Below are 16,049 nucleotides of genomic sequence, written 5' to 3' on the forward strand. Positions count from 1 at the left end.
TGTTAGTAAATGTTTTTAAATTAATATGAAATTTTACATGTGAATGATATGAAAGAATCTTTCAATTTAACATTAAGTTTTAAAAAATATTATTTAATTAAAAATTATAAAATGATATAATAGTTGTCAAATTTATATTGGTGTAATTTCATCTCCCTTGTGTAAGTACACGTGTGTGTTTTTTCTTTATCACTTTATTTTTAAAAAATAATTGCTTGTTTTTTAATTAGCTTTTAAGAAAAATATATTAAACTCACCTAAACTTTTTGTTAGCTAAAAAAGAAAAAAAATATTAAATACAAGCTTATTATTTTGAAACTATCAAATTTTAGACAGTTGTATCGATTTAAAATTTCTAAATGAGAAGAAATTTTAAAATAAAATCAATATAATTTAATAAATTCAAAGGAACGAATTGATAAGTTTTAAATCAATTTGATTTTTTGTTATGGAACAGGATAAAAGTGGAACTTGAAGTGAATTTACCGAGATGCCCATGCGTTCATGGTTTTCCTTCTAACGCAACTGGCAAAGAGGGGTTTACAGCTTATTCGCACGTTCCACGCGTCTAGCCTCCATTCCTCGCTTATTCTGTGTGTCAACTAGAAGCTTCGCATTGTCACTATTCATGCTTAATTATAATTTTATTTTTTTACAAGACGATTAATATTATTATTGCTTATTAGTAGCCATAACATTTTATTATTATTATTTTTCATTCTTTTTGGTTCACACTTAGATTTGTAGCTAACTTTACTCTGTCTAATGATAATATAAGTGACTTTTTAAGTTGTAAACTAAGGAATTCCCGTCGTGGCCACATTCCCTTAGTTGTACCACGTGCAAGGGAATGGAAGAATATGCATTAGATGTAAATAATGTGCGATTGAAGTAAAGATTTTGGATTATAAAAGGACTATAACAACTTTAGGTAAAAGGTACTAACAGATCGTCAAAAATAAAAATAAAAGGTAATAAGTACTAAGTGAGAAGGAAGAGAAAAAGAATCCAAATGTAGTCTACTTCAAGGGTGTTTATAATTTAATTTGGATTGACTATGAAGAAAAAGAACTAACTTTTAAAAAATCGATAAGGTTAATTTAGATTGGTTTGATAGAAATATTAATTTCGAACTAATCTGACCTAATTCTTTTTAAAGTTTGGATCGAATTGATTATTTCAGTTTTTGAGGGATGACTCTTTAATTTTTTGGTTGAACATAAATGAAATTTCATTAATTAGAGTAAGAGTAGAGTCTCAAACTAATACATAAATTCTTCTCTTGCCTAATTTTTCATTTAAGAAACAACACTCATCAAATTAATTAACCAAAAAACATTAAATCTCATTATAAATCACAACTTGGTATAAATTATAAATTAAAATTAAAATGATTTTAATTTTATTTGAAGATAAAATAAGAAAATAATATAAATTTAATATTTTCCGATTCAATTTGACATGAACCTAAGATGAAACGGAACATAATAAAATATGTCAGTTTTCAAATGTTTTTATTAACAATTTTATTATTGTGCATACTTTAAAATTTATTTAGTGGTTTGGTAAGTTTTTTTGGTTTGGATCAAGTATATCTTTTAGGATCACTAGAGGCTACAGGGGTGATTCGACGGTGAAGGGAGAGAAAAAAGAAAGAGAAATTATAAATTTGAATTCTTTTATTAAACACTAACCATTAATATTTACGGATAAAAACAATCTTTTAAGATTATTATAAATGGTTAATTCCTTCTTTTAAATATTTAAAATATATGGGTATCCATAACTTAAATTTAAGACTACTCACTGGGTAAAAATAGTTTCAGGTCAATTTGATTCATTCATACGTTGATGGTAGTGATTTTGTGTGGTTAAAATCAATTTTCCATTGCCCTTAATTTTGTCTCTCATCCTACATTTCACTTCTGCTAGTGTTTAAAGTTCAAGGTCTGCCACAATTTAAGTTCTAACTTTTCCCTCATGTCTAGATTAACAATATAAAGTACATGCATATTTTCTTACAAACTAAGGCATAATATATTAAAATTTGTTTAATAAAAAAAACTTAATAGTCACATTCATAGAAAACAAGCTTCCACGTAATCGTCTAATTTCAGTTTTGGTATTCCATCCCTTGTTTCTAACTATTGGATTTTGTCATTGTGCTTCGCAGTTCGCATGTAATAAGGATTTTTGGTTTTCTTTTTTTATGTCATGAAAAAAAAAGGGACAAGCCAAGTTTAACCAATTTCAACAAAAAAAACACTTTTTTCTCTCCCAAAAAATAGATATTTTCACAAAAATCATGATACTAATCATCAAAATGTTACCGAAGTAAATTTTACCTCTTCCAATAAAAAAATTTATCCTTACACACAATTAAAATTGAATCTCTATCAGTATACTAAATGAATTCATTTAGTCATCTACTTATCTGTGTTAGACCTTGTTGGTAATTTTTTTTAAAAAAAAAAACACACACAATTCAAATTATAGTGAAAATCTAGTTTCGTTTTTTTTTATTTTAATTTAAGACCATTGACATTTTTTTGGTGTGAAGAGCATTGAATATTACACTGAAATTCAACGAATTTAAATTGAGTTAGGCGAGATTAATTCTCTTTTAAAAAATTTGATATATCCGCATTAGATTTTTTTTTGTTACAATTAGATTTTCTTTTTTATTTATGAAACAACGTTCTTTTCCTCTATAAAATTAGTACGAATTTTAAAACGTCGTAATTTCTCTCTCTATATTTTTATTATTAGAAAGCAATGTTTTTTTTTATTAAAAGATGGAATTCAAAATATCATTATTGACACTTGACAGTGATAATGCGAGCTGGGTTTTCATGTGCGCTTATGCATTGACCAAATCACCATAATGATGCTGTTTTTTCAATTATCATCAAAGCAGATTGCGCAAGCTTCAAAACTAAGAATGAACTTTGCTTCAGAAGTTAGAATGAATATATATATATATATATATATATATATATAGAGAGAGAGAGAGAGAGAGAGAGAGAGAGAGAGAGTACATTTCAACCTATAAAAGAGGAAAAATTTAACAATTTCGATTTTTATATTGAAAGGGGAAAAAAATCCTGATTGTTCTTGACGTCTTGAGGAAATCACGCATTTCTCACATGTCTATCAATTTAAAAAAAATGAAAAGCAAAATAATATAATGTTAAGAAAATATAATGTATTATATTCCTTAGTTGTCTTTTTCCTTTTTTGTTTTCTCTGTCTATTCTTTCAATTTGTCCAAAATTTGATTCTAAATCAATCTAGACAAATATATGATGACTACTTTGATAAAATATCATCATATGTAAAAGACATGCAGTTTTTGTGTCAAATTAGGTCTTTCTTTATTGTTTTTTTCCAACAAAAATCATGTCTATGTAAAAGTTGTACCAACTTTACTCAATTAATTTTCTTTTCTCTGAATTTCAATAAAATATTTCCATAGATTTATACTCGGACGAAACAAAAAACTATAGACTTAGGCCCATGATGAACCATAATGATGAGCAAATGGACTAAGGATTAGACCAAAGCCCAAACAATTAAAACCACTCTAAGCTTGGTCCAAGACATGATTAGGCTCGTTCCGTTAACTAGTCAATGGGAATAAAGACTAGTTCATTTTTTAAGGCAATATAAAGAATAGTCCTTTTTTTGGGTAATACAGATTAGCTCTTAAACATTGCAATATTTCTTATATGACTTTACATGATTAATAAGGATTTTGCCTAAGATCTATGTATAAAAAAAAGATTTTACATAAGATCTTAGGTCAAATTTGGTAAAAAGAATGTTTTAACACTATCGAGAACTAACATGAGAATACAAATTTTCAATAATTGGTAGAAGAAAATATAAATATTTCTCAAACATAAAACATTTTTTAAAATATTAATTGATGAATAAGTAAAAAAAAAAATCTTGCCATTTTTGTACGTGAGAATAAACTTTTGCATAGTAATTACACAATTTTGTTAGTAAATGACCAGAAATATAAAGAAAATCTAAATAATAACCAAAAGAATTTTAAAGATTTTCAGGATTCCTACTTTAAGAATCTCATCTCATTTTTAAGAAAATGATTAAATTAAAAATGGAAAATTCCTAATACAAATTCCGTAATAAAAATGGTGTGAAGATGCACCATTCAAAGAAAATTCCTAATACTAATTCAGTAACAAGGGAGCATTCAATTCAGATATGACCACTTCTGTGGTGAGATCACAAATTGGCAGTGGGTTTGGTGTAGATCTTTGTTTGCATGGGAAGAGGAACGAACTTTTGATACAACATGTGAGACTGATAGACAAGTGGATCTGGTTACTAGACGCAGATAAAGGCTTTTGGGTGGCTGCAACATATATCCATTTCATATGCCTTTCTACACAACAGCAAGAATCATCATCATCATCATCCAGAAATCAAAGCAAATTCTGGGTTAGCAAAGCACCCTCCAAGGTATTAGTATTTTCAGTGACGGATCTAAGTTGGTTTCGGGGGTACACTTGTATCTCTTCATTTTTTAAAATTCACTAAATTTATAAATAAAATTTTATTTTATCTATATTTATATAATTGAACTCACTGATTTTATTTTTTATAATTTGTCCTCACTAACTTAAGGTCTTGGATTTGTAACTAAATATTTTTATGAAGATTATTATTCGACACACTTCTCTCATGTCAACAACTTCACAAATGACATGTCCAGATTCATAACTTAGAAGCTTCCTGTTATTTCTACAATTCCAGTAAGCAAACAACCCAACACTTATTTGATTAATCAACTTTATGATCAATTTGGCATGCTCATCTGTGGAAAGAATTTTCGTAGATGGAAGCATTTGATTTGACACACCACATGTTGGTGTACATGAAACACAAGGAACAACAATGCTTTTCGGGAAACACTTTTTGATGGGGCAAAACTCTTGGAAGACATCAAGATCACCTCATGGCAATGGTTCTTGTATAAGAGAAGGAACAAAATACTGAACTTCTTCTCTTCCATAACCCCTTGCTTTATTTGAATTCATTTAGTTAGAAATTAATATAAGATACTTTTTGGGTTTATGTTGTCATACTATTATATGTATAGTGGACAAACATTTTTTGGTTGTACATTCACATTTATACCTCTTATACAGTCTTGCTGGCTATTAAAATATAAGAAATTATACTTTGTGTTTTTAAAAAATACTAATTCCGTAATATTTTATGAGTCAATTAGCATTTGTGGATTTTGTCATTTTGATTTGCCATTTTTTATGGTGTTATTCAAAAACCTTTCACGTTTGAGGAAAAAAAACCCACCTTTTATCCGAAAATAATAAATATTCAATTTGCAACAGTGTGTCACAATCATAAGAGGTAGTTTATTAAAATTCAACGGTCAAAAAAGAAATATATGGAAACAAAATTACAAAAATTAAATAAATAAAAAAAAAACCAAAGAGACAAATCAGACACATGAAAAAAAAATAGCCGTTACGAATGGGAGCCTGAAGTAACGTTCCAATTTTCTCTCCTCTTTCTCAACCCCTCTTCTTTCTCATTGCACAACCACCACCACAATATTCAGTGACACAACCTTTCTCTTTCTTCCTCCGATCGAAGCTCCCCCATTTTCCGATGGCCGCCGTAGCATCATCGCCAACGCCACTTGGGTCTCGATCCAAGGCTCAACAAGAACCATCCAAAAACATCGAGAATTTCGACCCCAACAAACAACAACAAAGCCCGGTTTCGAAACCCTCTTTTTCCTCTCCTTCTTCTTCGCCTCTCGTGAAATCAAAGAATCCTAATAAAGTCGACTATTTCTCCCCTAAGAACAAGATCCGGCAGAGAAAGTTCTTGGTGGCAAAGAAGAAGAAAGAGAAAAAGGCAGAAGAAGAGGGTTCGGGTGCTGCTGCTGACTCTTGCAAGTGCAAAGCAAGTGGTGCAAATGCAAACGAGAACAACAAGTGTGTGTGTGTGGCTTACAACAACCTAAGGAAGTCCCAGGAAGAGTTTTTCAAGAACAATGATGATGGTGTTGTTGATGATGGTGAAGAAGAGGGTTTTGAGAGTGTGGTTGTTGAAGAAGAAAAAGGAGAATCGTTATTGGGGAATGGTGAAGTGAGTGGTTTGGTTGTGAAGCGTAGGAGGGAGAGGTTGATGGAAGAGGCGAGGAAGAGTGTTCTTCCTCAAAGTGGGTCTGGGAAAGTTATGCATTTGGTGAAGGCATTTGAGAAGCTTCTCTCTATTCCCAAAACCAAGGAGGAAGAAGATGAGGAGGGATCTCAAGATCAAGAGAGGGTAGGGAAATGGGCACTGCCAGGGTTGCAGCAACAACAAGTTTCTGAGATTTCATTTTGCCCACCAAACTGTGTCCTCACATCGCAAAACCTTGGCTTGGATCCGGGGGCATCGGTTTCCTCTTCCTGGGATAGCAGCCGTGCAAGGTTTGGATTCACTTTTTAGAGAAAAAACAACTTTTTATCTGCTATTCTCTAATTTTGTTTCCATGAACAAAGCATACAATTACTTAGTATTCTTAATTTTTTAAGTATTGTTCTCTAGTTAGATTAGAATTAGAGTTTCAATAGCTAACTTATGTTAATAACATTAATGAAAATCTTTATTATACAAATTAGTGATGTGAAACACCAATTCTGATTGGAGAAGACCCCAACTAGAGTAGTGAGTACTTAAGAAATTGCATCTATGTTTTGTTTTATTTAACATTATCAACTGAATAGACTTTATCATTGGTATGGTTCTTGAGATAGTTTTTGTAAAAGTCAGCAAACTTACTAATGGATTGTGATTGAATTGTCAGTACGTAGAGACTATTTACTTTTCTTTTTTAATTATAAGTTAAGTTGTTTTTGAGCATAGATTAAGATCCAAAACGCATTCATGTTTGATTTTAATTGATCCATTGGTAGTGTTAATTTCAGTGTTGTGTTAATGTTTGCTAACTTTTTATGTTTTGCAGCGTGTCTAGCAGGACTTCTACTGGGGGTCGAAGAAGCAGGAAAAATGTAATACTTGAGTAAAAGTTGCTTTTTTATTAGAATAAGTTCAGTCAGAATGGTCAATGGTTTGAATAATTTTCATCAATCAGAGTATTGATTTTAATTGAATGATTTATTTCAGAGCCTGGAATCATCAAGTACTTTTGGGAGAAGAAGGTTGAAAAAGAAGCAGCAGAAAGTCACTAGCCAAAAGCCATTCAAGCTAAGAACTGAGGTAATTGCTGGCAATTGATTGGTTGATTGGTCATTTTAAAGTTCATTTTTTTATTTTATAATTATTTTTTCCAAACAATTTGGATAGTAGCATTTTTAATGGAATACTACTGCAGCAACGTGGCAAGTTAAAAGAAGAAGAATTTGTAAAGAAGATACAAGAGATGGCAGCAGTAGAAGAGAAGCAAAGGATACCTGTTGCACAGGGTCTTCCTTGGACAACAGATGAACCAGAGGTAAAGTTCATTTTGTTATGGATTGTGAAAGTCTTTTTTTTTCTGTTGCATACGATTATGTTTGATTGTTTGTGTTCCAAAACTCATTATTCCAATGACATATTTTGTCCCATGTGGTTATGTTTGCAATTGCTATAATTGATTCTAGGCATTCTTTGGTGCCATTATTTCAGTGCTACTATGTTTTTGCTCCAAAACACACTCGTTTATCCAATGACAAATTTTGGTCTCGTGTAGTTATGTTTACAATTACTATAATTGATTACATGGCATTCTTTAGTTCTACTATTTCAGTGCTATTATGTTTTTTGTGCTCCAAAACTGAAAAAAACTCTTTAATTCAATGATATATTTGATCCCATGTGTTTATGTTTGCAAATATAGAATTGATTACTAGGCATTCTTTGGTACTACTATTTCGGTACTACTATGTTTGTGCTCCAAAACACTTTAAACTCATTAATCCAATGACATATTTGGTCCCATGTGGTTATGTTTGCAATTGCTATAACTAATTACTTGGCATTCTTTGGTGGTTGGTGATACTATTTCAGTGCTTGGTTAAACCTCCAGTGAAAGAAATCACAAGGCCTGTTGACCTGAAGCTTCACAGTGATGTGCGGGCATTAGATCGCGCTGAGTTTGACCATCAGGTGCCTCTTTCACATCTCATTCATCCTTTTTCTTTTTCTCATTATAGCTTTACATGTTTTTTCCTATTATACTGTGACATTGTTTTTCCTAGTTTTGCCCAAGTACTTGTATTTTAAGGTCCTAGGGACAACTTTAACTGCTGAATTCATATACTAACCAATCTCAATGGAGTGTTATCTTCTGGATACTTGCCAAGTTCAATTGAGTTATCTTTTTGTATACTTGTTGTACCCGTTCTTTCCTATTATGCATTGTTTTTCCTAGTTTTGCCCAAGTACTTGTATTTTAAGGTCCTAGGGACAACTTTAACAGCTGAATTTCATATACTAACCAATCTCAATGGAGTGTTATCTTCTGGATACTTGCCAAGTTCAATTGTGTTATCTTTTTGTATACTTGTTGTACCCGTTCTTTCCTATTATGCATTGTATTGTGACATTGGTTTCTTAGGTTTTGCCCAAGGACTTGTCTCGTTAAGGTCCTAGGGATAATTTTAACAGTTGAGTTTGTGGACTAGTCAATCTCAATTGAGTTATCTTTCATTTTTGGAAGAAGACATGGATTGTAGGAAATGGAAACAAAATTTTGATGATTAACAATCATGCAGGTGCAAGAAAAGTTGAGCTTAATAGAGCAATACAAACTGGAAAGGGAGAGACAACAGAAGGTGCACTGTTAATATCCCAGATATTCCTGCTTTGATTTTTACTCATGCTTCCTTTCATTAAATACTGATTTCCTGTATGTTACTCCTATGTGTAGTTGGCAGAAGAAGAAGAACTAAGAAGGTTGAGGAAGGAACTCGTACCAAAAGCACAACCCATGCCATATTTTGATAGACCTTTTATTCCAAGGAGGTAAGGACTGATTAACCAATAACCAGAGATTTAAAGTTGCACTTGCTTCTCTTTTATAAAATGGCTGTCTCATTTAAGTCTTTTTTGTATGCTCAAAGGTCAATGAAGAGTCCAACTATACCTAGAGAACCCAAGTTTTATAATCATAAGAAGATCAAGTGCAGCTTATCATCATGGAACGATATAAGCCCCTACTCCTCCTCCTGCCTTAATTAAGTTCCAAAGCTTATTTGTTGATGTGAACTGTGAAGTGAATAATATTCTTTCATCCCCTTACCCCACTTCTCTGAATAATCTTCAGTTTTGTATGCAGGCAACAAATTTAGTTGCATATGCTCTCTCTCTCTCTCTCTCTCTTTTTGATCTTTGGTCTTTTGTACAGTGTTTGAAAGATAACCTGAGATATTGTCTTCCAAAGAACCATCAATTCACAGTGAACTAATTTAATTGCAAATTCTTCTCTTTTTGGCTTTGGTTTGGTAAGTGTTCCAAAGAACCATCAATTCACAGTGAACTAATTTAATTGCAAATTCTTCTCTTTTTGGCTTTGGTTTGGTAAGTGTTTAATGATTGTTTCGTATTTGCCAAAGAATAGTCAATAATCAACAAAAGGTATCTTACTTTTCATAAAAACGAAAAAGAAATAGTATAGCAGGAGGAAAATAAACTAGAATGAAAAACAAAAGCAAAACAGCAGAAAATATATATCCTTATGAATTTTTGAGTTGCAAAAGCGAAACCATAATTATCATGCAGGCCCAAATCAAAACTTAATAATGGTCTCATTCTTCATTTTCCACTTGCATGGATAACAACTTAATTTTGAAGCCATTTTGATGATATTCCAGATGGCCTTTAGTAGTAAATTTTGATGATATACTAGTATTTTGAAAAAATTGGAAGTACAGGCAAAAAGTGTTTTGAAATACACACACATATTGCAGTATGTTTAGGACCAGTCTTTGATGAGAAAATATTCAAGCAGAGTATCCTTGAACACGTGTTGAGCAAACTTCGGTGTTGCATTTGCAAGGATGAATCTGATGCTCAAATCAGTTTATGCTGGATTAAGAACTGCGACTGCCTCATTGATATCGTACAAAGTTGTTATCACAGACAAGTCAATTATTGATGCAAGTAATGTATGGAACCTAATTGCATTTCGACAACAGTGGAAGACTCATTTTACTAATTGCATTGACCTTCATTTGAAAATACTCACCATATTTGCTAAGAGCTTCTTCAAATTATTTGAAGAAACAAGTGTTTTCACACTTGACATCTTTGTGGTAATTGATTTTATATGAATACTAGATTTTCAGAGAAACGATCGATGAACAATCGATTATGTGGTTTATCACTATTTTAATACATGAATGCTTAGTGAAGATGTCAAGTTGTTGTTGTTAAGGATATCAAATTCAAGCCTCATAAGAGTTTCAAAGATTCAACTCGTAGACTTATGAGAGTTTATTTCATATAAAAATAATAACATATTTATAAATAACATACTAATTATTTTAACATTATAATAAAGCAAAATAGTAAATCATTAATTTTACAATAGTTAAATAATCAAGTCTAGTAATGTATCACTATTAGATAATAACTTACCAACGTGATAAAGCTCTTTGATTCAAGAACAACACACCAAATGAATGTATGTTGAACCCTAAATGAATTAAAAACTATTCAAAATAACCTATATTTTGGTTCAATTTTTTAAACTTGTTGACTCGCTGGCTTGATGATAAACTCCAAAGTTTAGAAATTTACATAGAATCTATCTAATCTATTCGAAGTTTACTAAAAAAAGAATTTCTATATGAGTCAATTCTCAAAAGATAAATAGACTTATAAGAGTTAACCAATTAACTTTAAAAGTTTGATAATGATGATTCTTGATTTTGTCTCTTAATTATTAATTTAATGCATTCTTCGTCCATAATTTTTGCTTCTATGATTTGTCACTCGAGTATACCATAGAAAGCATATGGATCCCTTAGATGTATGATAGAGAAGAAAATAAGAGAAGATTTATTGTGTGGACGTAGAAATATGGATAACTCTGAAATGAAAACCTACCTCTAAAGATCCTAAATGATTATCGAAATTCTCTTGGAGTGTGTTTGGATGTGGAAATTTTAAATTTTAAGAAATTTTAAATTTTAAGAATTTCAAATACTTCAATTAAAATTCTTTTATTTTCAAAATTTTGTGTTTGGATAAAAAAAATTAAAGTTAATTTTCAACATTTTAAGGATTTCAGGAACTTGTAGAAGAGATGATAAAAGTTAATAAGGGAACACGCGAAGGTTTTACAAAATTATTTTATAAAAAAAGAATTTCAATTTTTCACCTTTTAGAAGGAAATTGAAATTCCACACTTTTAATTGTTTAAAATTCTGTTTTAAAATTTCAAAAATTTAATTTTTTCAAAAAAAAAAACATCCAAACAATGAATTCTAGATTACAAAAATTCAAATTCTTATATAAATTACTTCCCTCAATTAAGATTTTCTATCCAACCATACTCTTACATCAAATTTAAATTGTAAATTAACTTTTGCTAAAAGGAAAAGCAATGCATTAGTGGATATATTAGTTTTTATTTTTTTATAATAATGGATAGACTAACTAATTATTGGATCAATGATGTGGCACATTAAGGAGACTTTATCATTTTTCATATAATAAAAATTTTGGTATTATTTCTTAAAAAAATAATAATTATACCATAATTTTAAAAAATAGTTTTATTTATTTATTTTATACATTATTAATTTATTAAAAAGTATCTTAAAATATAATTTTAAAAATAATTATGATAAAATTCTAATTTTCATCATACATCGAATAATAATATAAATTTTTTTATACAGTATATTCATTTTAATTAGCTCACATAAAAAAATCATTTTAATTAAATTCAAAAAAGAAAGGTATTTTATGAGACTGGACAACAAATGCCAAAGAAGTGTTGTTCCAAGGTGGTTGAAACTGACGTTGATGTGCTCATTGATATCATCGAAGCCACAGTGTTAAAACCAGAGTGTTGCTCCTTTGTACTCTCCATCATCCCTCTTGCATAGCATTGCACTGTTTCCCTTTTCTCTTCTCTCATCGTCATTCACACACCCTCTTCTCTTCGATCTCATCGCCCTCACAAACCCTTATATTTACACCGGCCCACTTTCCTATTTGCACCATTTCGTTCAGATCATAGCGCCGTTTGAGATCAGAAACCGGAAAAAATAGGTTTTTGATTCGTGGGGTTGGTTCCAAATGGCGTCATTCACGATCCCTTGCCCCAAGTGCGTTGTTGTTCCTTTTGCTCATTTGGGACTGAACTCTCAGACCCAGCAACGGAACGCGCTGGGGTTGAAGAAATCGCTCTCATTTGGATCTTTGAGTAGTGATTCGGCGCCAAATGGGATTCAGGTGCGTGTTTTTTTTGTGAAATGTGAATCTGGTTTTGAAGTTTGGATTAATAATACCATGTTGATTTGTTCAGATTTTGGACGGTGGTGATTCCACTGTGCCTCATTGATTGTTTCGTGCGTGTGCTTGTGTAATTGTGTTTGAGTTTTTAATTGTATCATGAATAAGCTAGAAGGGTTGCTCCAGAATGCTCAATTTTCCCTTTTTACCTTTGTTTTTCTTGGAGGTTAGATGGTGATGGGGAAACAATGGAATTCAGGTTTATTGGCTGAATTTAGAAATTTGGGTGTCATTTCGTTAACTTATTTCTTGTTTTAGTATATTGGTTAAGCTATTGTCTATGCTCTTACTTTAATTATTATTCTATTAATTTCAGCATATATTAGTGATAACTAATAACCAAATCCCTATCACTGTCTCTTCTGTGTTGAGTGTCCTTTGCTTTTTGGGTTAAAAACAAAAACAAAGGGGAGCCTTTTGTTCCTTTAAGTCCTGTTGAATTTGAAGCTTTGTTCAACAACTCACACTTTACAATTGACACATATTTTGATGTATGGAAACGAAGAGTTTCATCCCTGTCTTTTACCGCACTTCTTGCACAGTGAAGAAATCATTAGTATTTTGTTTTATTCAATACAATCTACAGCTAAATGTTTGATCAATTGACAAGTGTTACCTTTAGTACATTTTATGGGGTCCTTTTCCCTCTTGTTTCTGAATGCTCGTGATGGAATAGGAATATTGAGCTACTGTTTGGATAAACTCATCGATAAGTAACTTTACAGAAACTCTTAATTTAACTTCTTCAAAAGCTGAGGTGCACAAGTTGATTTTAGTTTATGGGAAAAGTTCAATTTATTTTGCCTTCTTATTCTCTTCTCTTATAAGTGTTGATACAAAAGTTTATCCAAACAGGGTCTGAGTCTTGTAAAAATTCCGTGACATTAAAATTTAGTGCTGAGCATAAGACCCTCTTGCATATGAAACTCCAAAGTACAGTCATAGAGAATCATCGTGATCAATGTTTTGTTGAGTGCTATTGTGTTGTCAATATTTGCTGCCATATGGGAATATTTCTATCATGAAGCTTGGTATTGGGTTTACATTCAGCTTCAGCTTTATGGTTTAGAGTTCCTAGTAATTTTTATGCTTAAATAAGTAATGTTTCTATATATTTCATTTCCTCACATGGTGATGACACATTTTCAGCATGTTATAATCAGAAGTAGTACATTATTTCCGTTGTATTTGTTGTTCTGATTGCTAATATTAATAAACTTAAGTCAGAAGCTTTGCAGCTATATTTTTCTTTCTGATTGTTTATATGTTTCATTGTTATTGTCATGTCCTGCAGTGCCTTAACAAGAAGCAATCTTCTGTCTGGAAGCTTCAAGCACAACCAAAAGAGGTCAGTTCACATTGAGTATTACTTTTGAAGAAAATTGTCATGAGAGTTCTCTAATCCTTCTGAGCAAATTAGTTCTTCATAAGGTTAAATTAACAATAACCATAAATTACCTTGCTGTGTGTCCTAGGCTGTTACTGTTGAAAATTCTGCACCTGTACAGGTCAATGGACCTAAAATTGCTCCACCAGAAGAGAAGGATGACCATAATGGAAAACCCTCTGGTCCAAGCACTTCTGCTGATGCATCTTCAATTTCTGCATTTATGAACCAAGTTTCAGATCTTGTTAAGTAAGACTAAGCTGCTGTGCTTTTCATAAACTTGTGTTTTTTTTTTTAATTCTTATATCAACATTAGTGTATGAAACGTTTCTATATATTATAATAATACTATTGTTCTGGGCAGACTTGTGGACTCTAAAGATATTATGGAGCTGCAACTCAAGCAAGCAAACTGTGAACTCGTGATAAGAAAGAAGGAAGCTTTGCTGCCTCCACCAGCTACATTTGTAGCTCCAGTGTCACAACCATTTCCATATCCCACAAATTCTCTTCCAGCAGCACCACCTCCAGTTGCTACTTCCACTCCTGCAAGTTCTCCATCTTCAAAAGCAGCTCCTGCCTTACCTCCTGCAAAAGCAAGCAAATCATCTCATCCGGCACTGAAATGTCCAATGGCAGGAACCTTTTATCGAAGTCCAGCACCTGGCGAACCTCCATTTGTCAAGGTATGTATCAGTATAAGTATTACTGTATATGCACATGTAATTTAAATAGTGAACTTCTTTTGAGGTGTTGATTTACAAATCATTCTACAGGGTACATACTGCTAATTATTACCATGTTTGCCAAATAAATTAATGGATAATGCTAGGTCATGTATTTGATTGTGTTTTTTTTAGAATTATTTTATTAAATATTTTTTGAAAATGAGATAATAAATTAATGGTAAGAGTAAGGTAAGAAGATGAGATAATGTAAGGAAGAGAGTGAGTAAGAAAATTGAAAGTAGAAAACCAAAACAACTTAAAATTGTTCTGGTTATTTTATTTTAAAAACTGAAAGAGATATTACTTTTGAAATCAATTTTGAAACAGAAAATAGTTTTCTAGAATATGAGACAAATAAAGTCTTATTCTTCTGTCACTGTTTCTGTGTTTCAGGTGGGAGATAAAGTGCAGAAGGGGCAGGTCATTTGCATTATTGAGGCTATGAAACTAATGAATGAAATTGAAGTATGTATATTGTTTTTTCTGTGCTACTTTTTTTATATTTTTCTGCTTTCTTTCTCCTTTTACTAATATTACTCTCTTATTATTGTGGACTATAGTCATATATAGTAAAATACATGAATCCATATTAAAGGTCCCCTCATTATAGCACACACCAAAAACACAGGCCCATAAAAACTGTATGCACAGTGCACACTTTTCTGTTTCTTACATATTTCCATCTTATTCGACTGCATTAGCTCTAGTTATTTATTTAACCAATAAAAAAATTGTAATAACTTGGTTCTCTTTCATGGCTTTCCAGGCTGATCAATCTGGAACAGTAGCTGAGGTTGTAGCAGAGGATGGGAAACCAGTCAGTGTAGACACGGTACTCTCTCTTTCTTTCCCTCTCTCCATTCAAAGTTTTTGCATAATTTCTCTAACTGAATGCTTGTGCTTCATGCAGCCTCTTTTTGTAATTGTACCATGAAGTATGAGAAAGACCTTACTTTGGCTTTGATGGAAATCTCCCTTGTTGGATAACATGCTACAAGATTAGTACAAAGGCACAAGTTTTTCATTATTTGAATTTCTTATGAGACAATGTTTGTCCCATTTTAGGAAGTCTTTTTTTCTTTTTAAAGACTTATAAGACATAAAAGCATAGCATATCAGAAGGAATATTGGTATTTGTAGTTCTAAACAGTTTTGGGATTAGTAGTGTAAAAGTTTTATGCATTTGGTTTCTCAAGGATGAACCCGCTGGTTGGTTTTACAAGAATTTGTTATGACAGGTTTATATGCGGTGAAGGATGGATTATAATTAAAATAAAATTTAATTACTCATTTGATTCTTATATCTGGGTAATCTATGTGTCTTAGACTTTATACTTAAAGTTTGTTGGATTTAGTTCTTCTAAATACATCTTTTAATCCATTTTAGTCCTTTTATCTAAAATTGTAGGGACTAAAGTGGATTA

General features: G+C 31.4%; 2 protein-coding genes across 2 annotated transcripts; both read left to right on the plus strand.

Moving 5' to 3' along the window:
• Window positions 1-5,525: 5,525 nt before the first annotated feature.
• LOC114395465 (protein WVD2-like 4) lies at window positions 5,526-9,471 on the plus strand. Its single transcript, XM_028357254.1, has 8 exons — window positions 5,526-6,473; window positions 7,010-7,055; window positions 7,171-7,263; window positions 7,379-7,498; window positions 8,053-8,151; window positions 8,760-8,819; window positions 8,915-9,009; window positions 9,108-9,471. Exons 1-8 carry the CDS (start codon window positions 5,662-5,664, stop codon window positions 9,223-9,225), a joined length of 1,443 nt encoding a protein of 480 aa, XP_028213055.1. The 5' UTR covers window positions 5,526-5,661; the 3' UTR covers window positions 9,226-9,471.
• A 2,507-nt stretch (window positions 9,472-11,978) lies between these two features.
• On the plus strand, window positions 11,979-15,915 carry LOC114397683 (biotin carboxyl carrier protein of acetyl-CoA carboxylase 2, chloroplastic-like). Its single transcript, XM_028359856.1, has 7 exons — window positions 11,979-12,450; window positions 13,805-13,858; window positions 13,986-14,146; window positions 14,262-14,583; window positions 15,019-15,090; window positions 15,392-15,457; window positions 15,536-15,915. Exons 1-7 carry the CDS (start codon window positions 12,295-12,297, stop codon window positions 15,557-15,559), a joined length of 855 nt encoding a protein of 284 aa, XP_028215657.1. The 5' UTR covers window positions 11,979-12,294; the 3' UTR covers window positions 15,560-15,915.
• The last annotated feature ends 134 nt before the right edge of the window (window positions 15,916-16,049 follow it).

The sequence above is a fragment of the Glycine soja genome, chromosome 18 (genome assembly GCF_004193775.1).
Source record: "Glycine soja cultivar W05 chromosome 18, ASM419377v2, whole genome shotgun sequence".
NCBI classification, from domain to species: Eukaryota; Viridiplantae; Streptophyta; class Magnoliopsida; order Fabales; family Fabaceae; genus Glycine; species Glycine soja.

Excerpts from the sequence above, each read along its gene's own strand:
- LOC114395465 (XM_028357254.1), top strand. The coding sequence starts at position 5,662 with ATGGCCGCCGTAGCATCATCGCCAACGCCACTTGGGTCTCGATCCAAG. Across the intron at positions 6,474-7,009 it reads TGGGATAGCAGCCGTGCAAG|CGTGTCTAGCAGGACTTCTA; the intron begins GTTTGGATTCAC and ends TATGTTTTGCAG. Across the intron at positions 8,152-8,759 it reads GCGCTGAGTTTGACCATCAG|GTGCAAGAAAAGTTGAGCTT; the intron begins GTGCCTCTTTCA and ends ACAATCATGCAG.
- LOC114397683 (XM_028359856.1), top strand. The coding sequence starts at position 12,295 with ATGGCGTCATTCACGATCCCTTGCCCCAAGTGCGTTGTTGTTCCTTTT. Across the intron at positions 14,147-14,261 it reads CAAGTTTCAGATCTTGTTAA|ACTTGTGGACTCTAAAGATA; the intron begins GTAAGACTAAGC and ends TGTTCTGGGCAG. Across the intron at positions 14,584-15,018 it reads GCGAACCTCCATTTGTCAAG|GTGGGAGATAAAGTGCAGAA; the intron begins GTATGTATCAGT and ends TCTGTGTTTCAG.